Consider the following 14,603-nt stretch of genomic DNA (forward strand, 5'->3'; position numbering starts at 1 on the left):
TAACTCCAGAAAGCCCCAGAATTGTGGGCTTAGTTTAGACTGTAATAATGCGGAGCTAGCGCTGGCACAGGCGTACTGAGCCAAATACAGAGAAAGGAATTTGGCATTTATATCGTGCCTTATACGACCCCGGGATGTCCCAAACCATTCACCAGTCAGAAGAACTTCTGAAGTGTACATGAAGCACTTGATATTTAGTTCCATTGCAATCAATGACATCGAGGTGCTATGTATAACAGACAGTTGATCCAATCCCCACTTTATTGCAGTTCTGTTTTAATTTCTATCCCAGAAAACAAGTGCCTAATATCAGCATCTTAGTTTGATCGTGGCATCAAATATGGGCAGTTGCAATGTATGGAGCTATGGCTGATGAATTTGTTCTATTACTCCAGGGTGCAGCATATCAGAGAATTAATTGCATGGGAAATATTTGAATCTGTTAACCTTTTAATTGAGGTACTTTCATATGTATAGATGCTGGGAAATAAGAGTGTAAATCTAGGTTCCTGATAGATGTGTGGGAAGTAGGAAAGCTATCTAATCTTTTGCGTGAACTTTGATGAAATGTCTATATCTCTGGAGGAAGCATTAAAATTCTCTAACACAAGCTTTGTGGCGCTGGAAAGCTGTTTTGGTCAGCCCTCACTAGAGTAAGTGGCGCTGAGGCAATATGGATGTTGTGACCCAACAGCATTGCACCGTTGTTACTGTTCCAGGAAGGATTTTGTATTTTACAGACTCCTGGGAACGTACAGCACAGATTGAGGCCACTCAGCCCATTGTGCCTACACCAGTTCTCTGAAAGAGGCTACTCATTAATCCTGTTTCTTCCTTACTCTTTCGCCATAGTCTTGCAGTGTTTTCTTTTTCGAGTATCTTTCCAGTTACCATTTGGAAGTTGCTGTTGAATATGCTTCCGTCACCCTATTAGGCACTCCAGATTAAGTTATTAAAAACTCATCCCTCCTGATCTTTTTGCCAAATAGCTTTAGCGCTGTATCGTCCAGTTATTAAACATATCAATTATCAACAAATCATATGTCAAAATAATGTGTGAGATTAAAAACAATTCTGACAGTAATTTAAGATTTTTGTTCCTACTTGCCCTCCCCTGTAGGCCTCATCCCAGTCCATGCCCTGGTTAGCAGATCTGGTACAGTCTAGTGAAGGATCCTTGGACGTGTTGCCGGTCCAGTGCCTGTGTGAATTCCTGCTCCATGACGCAGCCGATGAGGTGACCTCCACAGAAGAGGAAGACGAGGGTGAGAGCAAAGAGCAGCGAGCCAAGAAACGACAGGTGAGGCTGTAGTTGTGCAAATGGGTTGATGGCACTGGTATGCTGCTGGCTACGAATGGCTGACAAGATAAAGATTTGCATTTAGACAATGTCTTTCGTGACCTTGTGGTTGTGCGAATGAGGTCCTTTTGAAATTTAGTCTGCTGTGATGTATGAAACATGGCAACCAATTTGAATATAGCAAGCCTCCACAAACATCATTGTGATAATAACCATATAATTTGTTTTTAGTGATGTTGGTTGAGGGAGAAATATTGGCCAAGACACCAGGGTGGACACCCTGTACTTCTTTTGAAATTGTGATATGGGATCTTTTACATCCACCTGAAAGGACAAACAGGGAGTCTTGGTTTAATGTTTCATCCTGATTATTAGCTTGGATTACTGATTAAGTGTGTGATGTGGAAATTGAACCCACGATCTGACTTGGAGTCTGAGGAAGTTTGTAAGAGGTCCAACTTCTACCATGACTGAAGAAAGTGGTAAAGTTCTGCTTTTTTTAGGCCATGTCTTCTGCGGGCTAAATTCTGCAAAGCGTTTGCTTTGGGTGAGGAAGTTATCAATCATATCCTTGTTTCAACTGAATGCTTTTCTCCTCGATGCAGAGTACAGAAAGATAGCAGCTCCGACCATGTAGTGCTCTCTTAGCACTGGCATTGGGAGTGAGAACCTAGGTTCTGTGCTCACGTGCTTGGAGCGGGGTAGATTGCGTCCTTGTTTGAATCCTGTGTTTTTTCTCCTATAATGCAGAGGCAGCAGAAACAGCGACAGCTCCTGGGCCGTCTGCAGGACCTCCTCCTGGGTTCCAAAGCTGACGAGCAGACCACCTGTGAAGTGCTGGATTACTTCCTGCGGCGCCTGAGCTCCCCACAGGTGGCTTCACGTGTTCTGGCCATGAAGGTAAGTCAGAGGAGAGCGTGTGTCTATTAAGCCAACAGCAACTCCTCCCATTGTGAAGTTGGAGCAGGTATCTGTATTTTGAAGGAAGTGTGATGGGTTGACAGAGCAAGACACTTTTCGACTGCCTGCTGCAACGCTCTATTTTCCTCTCCTGGAGATGCTGAGCTGAGCATCCCCATTCTTAGCCAAGTGACCATTCCACATGTGATCCGCAACAGTGAATGTTGGTGGATTATTTAATTGTGAAGGATGCATGCTGATGTTTATGCTGCATATGAGCCTCACCCCACTCTTATATACTTTGTTCCACTCACCCTGTCAACTTACTGATGTCACTGCTTCGAAGGGAGCTATGGAGCATTGCGGGGGCATTTCTGCTTTGGTTTTACAAAGAACCTGCTCATCTATTTTAATGATTGAATTTTGATCCTCACTTTTGGAGGACTTCCTGTTTGCTGGGAATCTGATGGGAAAATGCCAGCGTAAGTATACGGCCTAATCTTTCTCCTTGCTCCAGGGCTTGTGTCTGGTCCTGACTGACTCTGAGAGCAGCCTGCGAGATGCAGAAGAGCGAGAACAGATGTTGGAAGAGGACTCCAGCGATGGGGAGCCACTCCCTGGATATCAGTGGCTGCTGCGGGATCTTCCCAAACTACCTCTCTTCAGCAGTGTCTGTAACATGACATCCCTGGCACTGCAGCAGGTGAGCTTTGCAATCTAGCTGAAAACACTGGCGTAAAATATTATTGGGGAAACATCAGAGTGAAGGACTGAGAGCCTCCGATGAATGCCAGCTTTGAAAAGACATGGAACAAATAATTAAGTAGAGGTTAGGTGACATCAAGTTTGGGTTTTGAAAGCCTGTGTACTGTAGGGGCCGGTTTAGCTCAGTTGGCTGGACGGCTGGTTCCTGATGCAATGGCAACAGCGTGGATTCAATTCCCGTACCTTCCCCCTCGCCTGAGGTTCAGTGATCCTCGGGTTAAATCACCACCAGTCAGCTCTCCCCCTCAAAGGGGAAAGCAACCGATGGTCATCTGGGACTAGGGAGACGTCACTTACTTTTATTGTAGGAAGGCTGACGGAGGTAAGGAGTCTCGGAGTCTGGCAGAATAATGTTATGTGCATCAATTTGAGGCCTTCAGTTTCTCTCAGCACTTCATAAAATAAATTCATACCACATTATATAGCACCTTTCACATCCTTGGGACATTCCAAAGCACTCCACAGCCAGTGCACTTCTTTTTGAAATGTATGCTTCACCTGAAGAAGGAGCCGTGCTCCGAAAGCTCGTGTTTGAAACAAACCTGTTGGACTTTAACCTGGTGTTGTAAGACTTCTTACTGTTTTGAAATGTAAGTCACTGAAAATGAAATGAAATGAAAATCGCTTATTGTCACGAGTAGGCTTCAATGAAGTTACTGTGAAAAGCTCCTAGTCGCCACATTCCGGCAGGAAACATTTTTTTTTTTTTTTTTTTTAATAATTTTAGATTACCCAATTATTTTTTTCCAATTAAGGGGGCAATTTAGCGTGGCCAATCTACCTAATGTGCACATTTTTGGGTTGTGGGGGCGAAACCCACGCAGACACGGGGAGAATGTGCAAACTCCACACGGACAGTGACCCAGAGCCGGGATCGAACCTGGGACCTCAGCGCCGTGAGGCGGTTGTGCTAACCACTCGGCCACCGTGCTGCCCTCGGCAGGAAACATGATAGCCATTTTGTACACAGCATGATCCTGCAAACAGCAATGTGATATTGTCCTGATAGTTTTTTTTTTTGTTTTTGTATTGATGCTTCAGGAATAAATATTGGCCAGGAGCACATGATGCAGTGAAACCTTTACACGGACCAAGTATTGGTTTAACATCCTATTCACAGTGCAGCACCTCTGACATTATAATGCTTCCTTGTGCTGCAGTGGAGTGCCAGCCCTAGGTTGTGTATTCAACTTTTTTGGATTTAAATGATTAGCGAGGTTAAGTCACACACAGCTGGACATATTTCCACTTGCAGATTTTGCTCACACTTTGCCTTTGTATGATTAGTTGAGAGCATGTCTCCGCCACACGGTGGCGCCAGATTCCTTTTTGTTCTCTCTGAGAAGTTACTCCTGTGTTGATGCGCTGTGTGGTTTGATGCTGGATCACTTGTTAATTTTAAATGTGGTACAGGTGGATTTCTGAGAAATGTAAGTATTCTAGGGGACAACGTTGGGCAGATGGAAATCAGTCCCAAATCAACCATTGCTTCATTGAATTGAATATTTCAGCACAAACTTCTATTTTTTGTTACTGTACATAGTGCATTTTAACTCTATTTAGGATTTGACCACACTGGAAAAAAGTACAATATATAAGCATGCATATCTAAAAAGGTGAGGAAGGGGAGGGAGAAGGAAATAGAGAGAATGGAACAGCATAGAGATAAGACACATCTAGAGATGCAGCATGTTTGGAGTGTGCAGGTGAAAATGATTTGAATTAGAAATTCATGCCGTTCTCATTTTTTTCCTGCTAATTTCAATTTGCAGGCCATTCATGTGGAGACTGATCCCCAGACCATCAGTGCCTATATCATTTATTTGTCACAACATGCACCAGTAGAGGAACAGGCTCAGCACAACGATCTTGCTCTGGTAAGAACGATGTAAGAAGGTTTCAACAGGGAGGTGAGGGAGGGCCGGCTAAGGGGCATTGGTAATTACTGTCAGAACGTGTCACTGCCTCACGCTCCCAGTTTATGCAGGTTTTTAAAAAATTTCACTGAGATGTAAGAAGACTGACTGGCTGCTAAAATGTGTCATTCACACTTCTGTGTTGATAGTGAGGTGTCAACAGCAGCTGCCTGTGCTCCCAATACCGACATCACAGTTTTAATGTAAGGAAGATTGATTTACAAAGTGTTTACAGCCCAGAAATAGGCTTTTGGTACAATAGCCCCATGGGGGCCTTTATGCTTGAGCAATCTTCCTCCCACCCTTTTTATCTACTTCATCAGAATATCCTTTTATCCCTTTCTCCTTCATTTACTTCACTTTAAATGCATCTGTGCTATTTTCCTCATTGCTCCATTTGGAGTGAGTTCCATATTGTAACCACTCTCTGGGTAAAGAAGTTTCTCCTGAATTCGTTATTATATTTATCAGTGACTATCTTCTATTTATGGACCCACTTACTGGATCTGCCCGCAAATGTAAATGTATTCTCTGTGTCTACATTTATCATAGAATCTCTACAGAGCATAAGGCGGCCAGTCGCCTCATCGAGTCTGCAACGACTCTCTGAAAGAGCACCCTACCTAGGCCCATTTCCCCCGCCCTATTCCTGTAACCCCACCTAACCTGCACATCTTTGGACACTAAGGGGCAATTTAGCATGGCCAATCCACCCAACCTGGGCATCTTTGGACTGTGGGAAGAAACTGGAACACCCGGAAGGAACCCACACGAGCACTAGGATAACGTGCAAACTCTACACCAAGGCCGGAATTAAACCCGGGTCCTTGGTACTGTGAGGCAGCAGTGCTAACCAGTGTGCTATCAAACCTGTTCATAATCTTAAAGGCCATCAAGTCACCCCTTGGCCTTCTCTTTTTTTTATACAAAAAGGAGCCCCAGCCTGTTCAACTTTTCTACAGATAGAGCTTGATTTCCCCCCTAGATTCCCACTAAAATGACACAGGAGCAATGTAGTTATTATGTCTGCAAGGTGAAAAAATTTTGACATTTAAAGAAGAAATCTTTGATAACCTAATGCCATGGCAATGAAGCCAGCAGTTCTGTAATACAACAACTTGCATTCATGTAGTGTATTTGATTGAATAAATCATCCTAAGGTGCTTCACAGAAGCAATGTGAAATAAAGCTTGACACCGACCCAATTAAGATATTAGGACAGGTTACCAAATGCTTGATTTATGGTAGATTTTAAGGAGCATCTTAAGGGAAAAAGAGACGCAGAGAGACAGGTTTAGGGATGAAATTCCAGACTTTAAGGCTTGGGCAGCTTCAAGCACCAGTGGTGGACAATTAAAATTGGAGATGCACAAGAGACCAGAAATGCTGAGATCTTTTTTGGGGGGGGGCTGGTGGTTTAGGCTGGAGGACCTACAGAGATGAGGAAGGGTTTGAAAATAAGGATGAGAATTATAAATTTGAGGAGATGGTCCACCAGGAGGCAGTGTAGGTCGCAATGATTATGAGGTGATCGATAAATGGAATGTTGTAGTTTGCTACTTAATAATAAAAACGGAAGATACTGGAAATATACAGCAGATCCACTAAGTGTCCAAAAAATAAAAACAGACTAACTTATTTCTGCGGAAACTCTTTAACAATCAGAGATTTAATGGGTTTGTACCAAGTTCGTTAATTTATTTCCCCCTTTCATTCTCTCCTTGTTTCAACTTTCCCACAGCTTACATATTTTCCCTGCTTTGTAACACTGCCTGTTTGTCTCCTCAGGACGTTGCTCGCTTAATCGTCGAGCGGTCCACCATCATGACACACCTCTTTGCCAAGCATGCCTACAGGACCGAATGCGAGTCCGTGCTGGTGGCGTTGATCGCGATCTTCTCACGGTATGTGAAGCGGATGCGGAAGACCAAGGAAGATGAGGAGGTGTATAGCTGGGTGAGTTGGCTGCCTTGTTGGAACGGCCGGGAGCATAGGCTCAATCATGAGGGGCTGGGACTGCCTGTGGGAGCTTTCAGCATAAGTTCAGACCTGCAGCTCCCAAGGAGACGACCTCTGAACGTACTCTGCGATCCCGTGCTAAGATTTGGGTGCATTCCTGGTCGAGGATTTTGCCAATTGATCAGTGTCTGTCGTGGTTGTTTTAAACTCTTTTATAGAGTTCAGAATGCAAAGGTATTTAAGTGGAATTAATTGAAAGATTGCCCAACAGGGTTAGAAATTCTCAAAAGGATATCGGGGGTGGGGGGTTCGGGATCTAGAAAGTTGGTGGATGCAGATTAAATAACTTTCAGAACAGAACTGGATATTTTTGAAAAAGAGAAAATTGGAGGACTATGGAGAAAGCAAGGGAGTGGGATTAATTGCTTCGCTCTAACAGCCGGTACAGGCACAATGGGCCAAATGGCTTCATTCTGCACTCATCAGGTGCATAGTGGTGCAGTCACTGGGTTAGTAATCCAAAGGCCCAGACTAATGTTCTGGGGACAAGGGTTCAAATCTCACTACGGCAGCTGGTGAAATTTAAATTCAGTTAATAATCTGGAAATCTGTTGCTGTTGCCCGATCTGGCCCAGACCCAAGCAATGTGGCTGACTCTTAACTGCCCTCTGTAATGGCCTCAGGAACCACCCTGTTCAAGGGCAGTTAGGGACTGGCCCTGCTCTGCCGGTGATGCCTACATCCCACGAATCAATAAGAAAAAAAAAGTATGATTCTGTCGCTCTATAACTTGAGAGTTGGGCCAAAAGAAGCACACACCAGGCACTGATGAGGTTCTGCTACTTCTTAAAAGTTTCCAATTGAATCCTATAGCACTTAATTTGACCATTCAGCTCATTTACCTGTGCTGGTTCTCTGAAGAACTATTTATTTAATCTCACTCCCATGATCTTTTCCAGGCACCTGCAATTTCTTCCTTTTCAAGTCAGCATATCGGATTCCCTTTAGGAAGTTACAGTTCACGAGGGTATTTTACAGCCTCGAATGCAACATGTTTCTGGGAATCGGATTGTTGCTATAAGGAAAGCATTTCCTTTGTTAACTGTGCTTTGTGTTTCTGACCTACAGTCTGAGTCCCAGGACCAGGTGTTCCTGCGCTGGACCACTGGGGAGACTGCCACCATGCACATCCTGGTGGTTCATGCCATGGTTATCCTCCTGACGCTTGGACCCCCTCAAGGTATAAATCTGACGCGGGGTTGGGGTGGGCTGAGGCACTATTGTGAACTGCATTTAACTGTTTGAGTTTGAGAAAATAGTGCGGAGGGGATGTTTGTGAAATTAATTATTGCCGGTGTTGGCTGCATCATAGCCTCTGAATCTGAAGGTTGTATGGACACTTCATCCATCAAGTACTCAATACTCAGTCTTTCAAGTTAACTTAGGTTCAAGCCCATTCAGTGACTTGAGCGCAAAACATAGGCAGGCACAGTGCAGTGGGGGGAAAGGAATGGATTATCTGTTCATTATCTCAGCACTGTCGGTAGGAGGTTGCTGTTTCCAAATTGACTGCCACATTTTCTACATTACAGCAGTAACTGCACTTCAAAAGTGGTTTATTTTTAAAATGTGTGTGTCTTGGTTGTTTACTTGTGTGCGTGCTTGGAAAGAAAAGCACCCCTTCTCAGAATACTCTTCACGAAACACAATATATCCTACTGAAAGTAGAAGAATTTTTTTATTGAGCTAATGATATGAGGAGGAAGAACTCAAATTTTATCCCCTTTCAATTTACTTTCCAAATTTGCTTAACATCAAGCCAGTTGCAGGCACTGCACGGTGAACTTGGTTATCATCTTGTTTCAAATGCAAGCCAGACGAGATTCTCCTCTTCCTTTAGCAGTCCTAAACTGAAGTGATATCAGGAAGTCAGTCCCCATTAGTTCTAAAGAGATGTGAATCCGCAGTGGAAAATTACTCACAATTTGGTACAAATTGACAATCTCATGCAGGCAACATAAGAATGGGTGGTGTGGAAAATGGAGAATGTCACTGGTGTAAATGAGGGCCCTCTATGAGCTTGGAGTTGATTGTCGGAAAGCAGAATACTGACCCTAATGTGAGTTGACCCTGAGGTTGGCCTCAAAAGTGTCATCCATTGCCAGACCGTTTTCACCTTGGTGAATAGGAAGGTCCATGGGACAACCACTTCTGCCCTGGTGAAAGACCATCTTGCAATGCAGTGTTATTCCTATACACTCTGGTCATTCACTTGTGTCTGTGTGTGATGCCCTCATTGCAGCATTGTGAATGGGGCAATGCAATTTGGTGATTGACAGCTCCCATTGTGTTGCCTGTGCAATATGCCATACCCTCCAGGTCAAAGCAGTCTGCTCAGTCAGCCGTTCCACCTACCAGCTTAAAACATTCCTTCCCTATACCTGTGGTAGCAGTGTGTACCATCTACAGCAGCCTGTCAAGGTTTCTTTGACAGCACTTCTCAAACCTGTCACCTTCACCACCTAGCAGGCCAAAGGCAGCTGGTGCAACGGAATACCACCAGCTTCAAGTTCCCCTCCCTAGATCCACACCGTTTTGGCTTAGATATATATTCATCATCACCCAGGTCAAATTCTCGAAACTTCCTGCTGAGGAGCACCATGCAAGCTCTTCCACCACACAGACGGCAGAGATTTAAAAAGAGGGCTCACTACTACCTTGTCAAGTGGTAGCTAGGGATGGGAAATAAATGCCAGCCTTGTCAGTGATGGCCACATTGCAAGAATGAATTAATGAACAACCCTCACCAACATGATGCGGAATGAGCGCAAGAGTAGAATTTTGTTGCTCACTCATTATTTTCTGCTCTGTTTAGGTAGGGATGGGTGTGTCTCATTGCTCTTGTTTAAAGGTGATGCTCCTCCTTAACGTGAGGAATAATTTTTTGTGAGGAATGTTATATAATCTCAAACTTGTGTGCCATTGCAAGCTCCCTCTGCTCCAGCTACATGTATCACCACCCTGCACCAAGCTTTTCCAGGGCTATGCAGCGCCAAACTTGATTATACTTTTCTTGATAGACTTCCTTGAATGCTCCGTTGAGAAAAGTCCAATTTTTAGCATTTAATCGCTCTTGAATCATGGCTTGCAGGTGAGAGCGACTTCTACCACCTTCTTGACGTCTGGTTTCCAGAACGAAAGCCGCTCCCTACAGCATTCCTGGTTGACACCTCCGAGGAAGCTCTACTTCTTCCTGACTGGCTGAAACTTCGCATGATTCGCTCAGAAGTGTCCCGACTGGTGGATGCGGGTAAGCATATGTAGTTTTGTTGCTGAAGTGGAAATGCAGGGCCTGGAAACATTGCAGCACGTTCTCTATTCTAAGGTTCATACAATATTCTCCACGTTTTACAATTAAATGATTTCTACTCCCTGCCCCCCGGGGGGCCCCGGACATTTATTTTGTCTTGTTGGGAGGCACACTGAGCAAGTCAACCTTTGAGACTTGGGTTTCGGATTTTGCCGAGGCGGAAGTATCTCTGTTGTTTGTTGGGACCAGACACAGAAATGTTTGGTGCATTGTTATCACAGCTAGGCATACCCAAGCATGCAGAGAACACTCCATCATTCTGACAGCACCGGGGGGGTGGTTCAAAAGGGGTCTGGCCTGCGATCGGTGCCCACCGATCGGCGGGCCGGCCTCTCTGAAGGAGGGCCTCCTTTCCTCCGCCGCCTCGCAAGATCACTCCGGCATTTCTTGCGGGGCGCACACGGGGAGGACAGCAACCACGCATTACGCGGCGCCAAGGCCCAGCGCGCGTAAATGCCGCGGCGCCGCTCCTAGCCCCCCCCCCCCCCCCCCCCCCCCAGTGGGTGGGAGAATAGGGGGCGAGGAGCGGCCTCCGACCCTGGAGTGAAACCCAGGAGCTGCCCACGACGGGTCGGAGTATAGCGGGAGGGCCTTCCCGACAATTTTCACGGCCTCCCGCTATTCTTCCCCCCCCCCCCCCCCCCCCCCCCGACACGAATCGCTGCTCGCCGTTTTTTACGGCGAACAGCGATTCTCCGCAGGCCGATGGGCCGAATACCGCGGAGTTTACGGCCGTTTTCACGGGCGCGATCACACCTGCTTTCAGCGTTCATGAAAACGGCCGCAAAGTGCCCGTCCCGGACAACCATGGCACCGATTGGCACGGCCATGCCAAGGGTGGCATGGGCCTGCGATCGGTGGGCATCGATCGCGGGCAGCGGGTCCGATACCCGTGCACTATTTGTTCTTCCGCCGCCCTGCAGGATCAGTCCGCGGGGTGGCTGAGGGGCATGACGGCCCGGGCATGCGCGGGTTTTGACGCGTCTGCATGATGACGTCATCCGCACATGCGCGGCTGACGCCATCGTGCGCGTCAGCCGTTGTGACACTTGGCACACGGACTTAGCGACGGTCGCTAAGGCCGCGATGCCGTGCTTCACGGGGCCCCGCTGCTAGCCCCGCCTGGGGGGGAGAATCGGGTCCCGGGAGGGGGAGCGGAGGCTGCCGTGAAACACGGCCAGTTTCACGGCAGCCTTTATGACTCGCCGCATTTGCGGAGAATCGCGCCCTTAGTCTCCCGATGGGAGAATCTCGCCCAGAGTATGTGCAAGAGGTTAGAATTGGAGAGCGCAAAGTTCTGGAAGAATTGTGCGGCTGGATGAGATTACAGGGGCGAGGATAAGATCAAACTGATATAGAGGGTGATTGAGAAGGAAGTGATTCATTTTAATTAATTCATGGGTTGTGGGTGTTGCTGGCTGTGTCAGCATTTATTGGCCATCCCTATTTGCCCATTGACATACCTTCAATTCACAGTGAGGCAGAGAGAGCAAGTGAACTAGGCTTTATTAGTCATGAACTTGCCTTGCCAGAGTCAGTAGTACAGATGAATGCCGCCACAAGAGGCCGGCCTATATATGGCCCTGGTGTGGGTGGAGCTAGAGGCGGAGCCATACCGGGGTTACAGTGCAGTACCTGGAAGCAGTTCATATCACCACTTCCAGGTCATGGGTCATGGGTCACAGGTTATGGTATCATGCATGCATTATGGTGAATACATTCACCATACCCATGAACTGAGCTTGTTCAGCTATTCCAGAGGGCATTTAAGAGTCAACCACATTGCTTTGGATCTGAAGTTATGTAGGCCAGATCAGATAAGGACGGCAGATTTTGTTCCCTAAAGAGCAGTAGTGAACCAGATGGGTTTTTACAACAATGGTTCTATTGAATTCAAATTTCACCATCTGCCATGGTGGGATTTGAACCCGGGTCCCCAGATAATTACCCTGGGTTTCTGGATTACTAATCCAGTGACAATACGCCACTGCCTCCCCTTTCACACAGCCATAATTGTAAAGCTTTGAGCATTTTATGAGTTTCAGCATAATGCAAGGTTGAATTATTGCGTTAAATTCCCTGGATGACATTTTTTATTTCATTTTCTTTCTACAAAAGGCTACTTTCTCACTGGAGATTTTGGGTTGTTCCTCCTCAGGGAGGATAAGTTAGAAGCTGCTACTCTCCAGTAACTTGCCCCCTCCCCATTTTCTCCATGTATGTCTCCACAGAACAACTATTTGGTCGGTGGAAAGATCTACAGCTGAGTTCAATCCAGGCCCCCTCCAAGTATATATATTTTCCAGAAGAGGGCTTTGTATAAGGCCACTTGGCCCTTTTTGAATGGAAAACCTGGATATTGAGTTTCGTGGTCTACTGCTATTTCCTGTGTTCTATGTACAATAAGGATCTATATACACTAATGATCCTGGATTTAACCTTGGATATTCCTGGGTTCTTTTGGACCATTCAGCACCAACTAACAAACTTTTTCTGAAGAAGCTGTGATGTGTTTAGAGTCAATCCTTTGCACTGAAATTGTTCTTCTACTCTCCCCTCTTTTGGAGTATTATCCTTTAATGTTGCACCAATTTATTTGCAGATATAGCTTTATAAAGCCACATTAACTTTATTGAGAATGACTGGGAGATACAGGAATCCAGTCTCGATCATTAATCCCTGGGTCTGAACATCATTGCAAATCAGCAAGATGGAGAATGCTGACAGTAACTGATGCCCAATAAAAGTAAATAAAGCCGCTCTCTGAAGTTGATTACTTGTATAATTAGGAGTCCTGGAGTGATTTCAAGCCTTGGCGATAAGTTGACAGTTCTAATAAACCACTTGAGGTTCATTCGCGGGGTTTATGGTGTCATCTGTACTCTGTGAATTAAATTACAGCCTTGTAATCCCTGCCAGGTGTCTTTTTTTAATTGTGAAACCGGGGTGATGGGTCTGAGCCCGTATATGCCAGACAACTATCAACAGTGGAGTGAACAAGAGAAAGGATGAGATCAATCAGGCAGTCGGCCTTTATTGTGACATTTTTGTGTTTGAAGGATTGGATTGGAAGGAGAAACTTAAGGGGGATGGTTTAGCTGAGGCCGAGAGAAAGACTGAGTTACATCAGGAGGCGTTCGATATCCATTGTTAAATGATGTATCTTCCTGTTGTTTCCATTTGGTGGCAGCAGTCGTACAGGATCAGGAACTGAAGTGGAAGCAATTTCCACTTGGCCCTGAATAGTATTTGCATTGTGCACATTACAGAGCTACTAACCCTCGAATCTCGTTCCCTTTTCTCTTGCAGCTCTCCAGGACCTGGAGCCTCAGCAATTGATCCTGTTTGTCCAGTCCTTTGGAATCCCGGTCTCCAGCATGAGCAAACTCCTGCAATACCTGGACCAGGCGGTGTCCCACGATCCCCAAACACTTGAACAGAACATCATGGACAAAAGTATGTGTTTCAGTAACCAAGGATATGACAGTGGCTGTTGATAGAACATAAACATAGAACATATAGTGCAGAAGGAGGCCATTCGGCCCATTGAGTCTGCACCGACCCACTTAAGCCCTCACTTCCACCCTATCCCAGTAACATAGAATTTACAGTGCAGAAGGAGGCCATTCGGCCCATCGAGTCTGCACCGGCTCTTGGAAAGAGCACCCTACCCAAGGTTAACACCTCCACCCTCTCCCCATAACCCAGTACCCCACCCAACACTAAGGGCAATTTTGGACACTAAGGGCAATTTATCATGGCCAATCTGCCCCTCCGAACCTTTTTTTTGGACATTAAGGGCAATTAAACATGGCCAATCCACCTAACCTGCTCGTCTTTGGACTGTGGGAGGAAACCAGAGCACCCGGAGGAAACCCACGCAAACACGGGGAGAACGTGCAGACTCCACACAGACAGTGACCCAGCGGGGAATCGAAGTTGGGACCCTGGCGCTGTGAAGCCACAGTGCTATCCATTTGTGCTACAGTGCTGCCCCAAATGGTGGCATCTCCTTATCTGTTAATTCTTCCCCCCCCCCCCCCCCCCCCTTTCTGGAGGTACTGGCACAAGGGGAGGCTGGGGGGGGGGGGGGGAGAACCGGTGTCGAAAGAGCTTCACAGATGATGTCACAGCTCACAAAATGGCCATTTTTCATGGGTGAGCTTGGAGCAGCTATTCGACTGCAGGAGGGAATCAGGATTACGGAAAAACTTGAATTGATAAAGCATCTTTCACCAATTCAGCATGTCCCAAAATGCTTTACAGCCAATTAACTACTTTTGAAGCATCGTCACTTTTCCAGTGTAGTGAAACACATCAGCTAATTTGCATACAGGAAGGTCTCTCAAACATCAAAGAATAATGATCAGAAAATCTGTTTAGGTGATGTCGG

The 14,603-nt window shown here is 46.0% G+C and overlaps 1 protein-coding gene across 3 annotated transcripts in view; it reads left to right on the plus strand.

The window, feature by feature from the left end:
* ints1 (integrator complex subunit 1) overlaps positions 1–14,603 on the plus strand; it is a 129,515-nt gene that overhangs the window by 58,030 nt on the left and 56,882 nt on the right. For all 3 annotated transcript variants that reach the window (XM_038820962.1, XM_038820960.1, XM_038820961.1), the window contains exons 21-28: positions 1,121–1,300; positions 2,051–2,200; positions 2,718–2,903; positions 4,738–4,842; positions 6,670–6,837; positions 7,969–8,080; positions 9,992–10,150; positions 13,520–13,666. In XM_038820962.1, coding sequence (XP_038676890.1) covers positions 1,121–1,300; positions 2,051–2,200; positions 2,718–2,903; positions 4,738–4,842; positions 6,670–6,837; positions 7,969–8,080; positions 9,992–10,150; positions 13,520–13,666 — 1,207 coding nt within the window. The remainder of the gene's footprint in view (positions 1–1,120; positions 1,301–2,050; positions 2,201–2,717; positions 2,904–4,737; positions 4,843–6,669; positions 6,838–7,968; positions 8,081–9,991; positions 10,151–13,519; positions 13,667–14,603) is intronic.

Source organism: Scyliorhinus canicula, chromosome 15 (assembly GCF_902713615.1).
Source record: "Scyliorhinus canicula chromosome 15, sScyCan1.1, whole genome shotgun sequence".
Taxonomy (NCBI): Eukaryota; Metazoa; Chordata; class Chondrichthyes; order Carcharhiniformes; family Scyliorhinidae; genus Scyliorhinus; species Scyliorhinus canicula.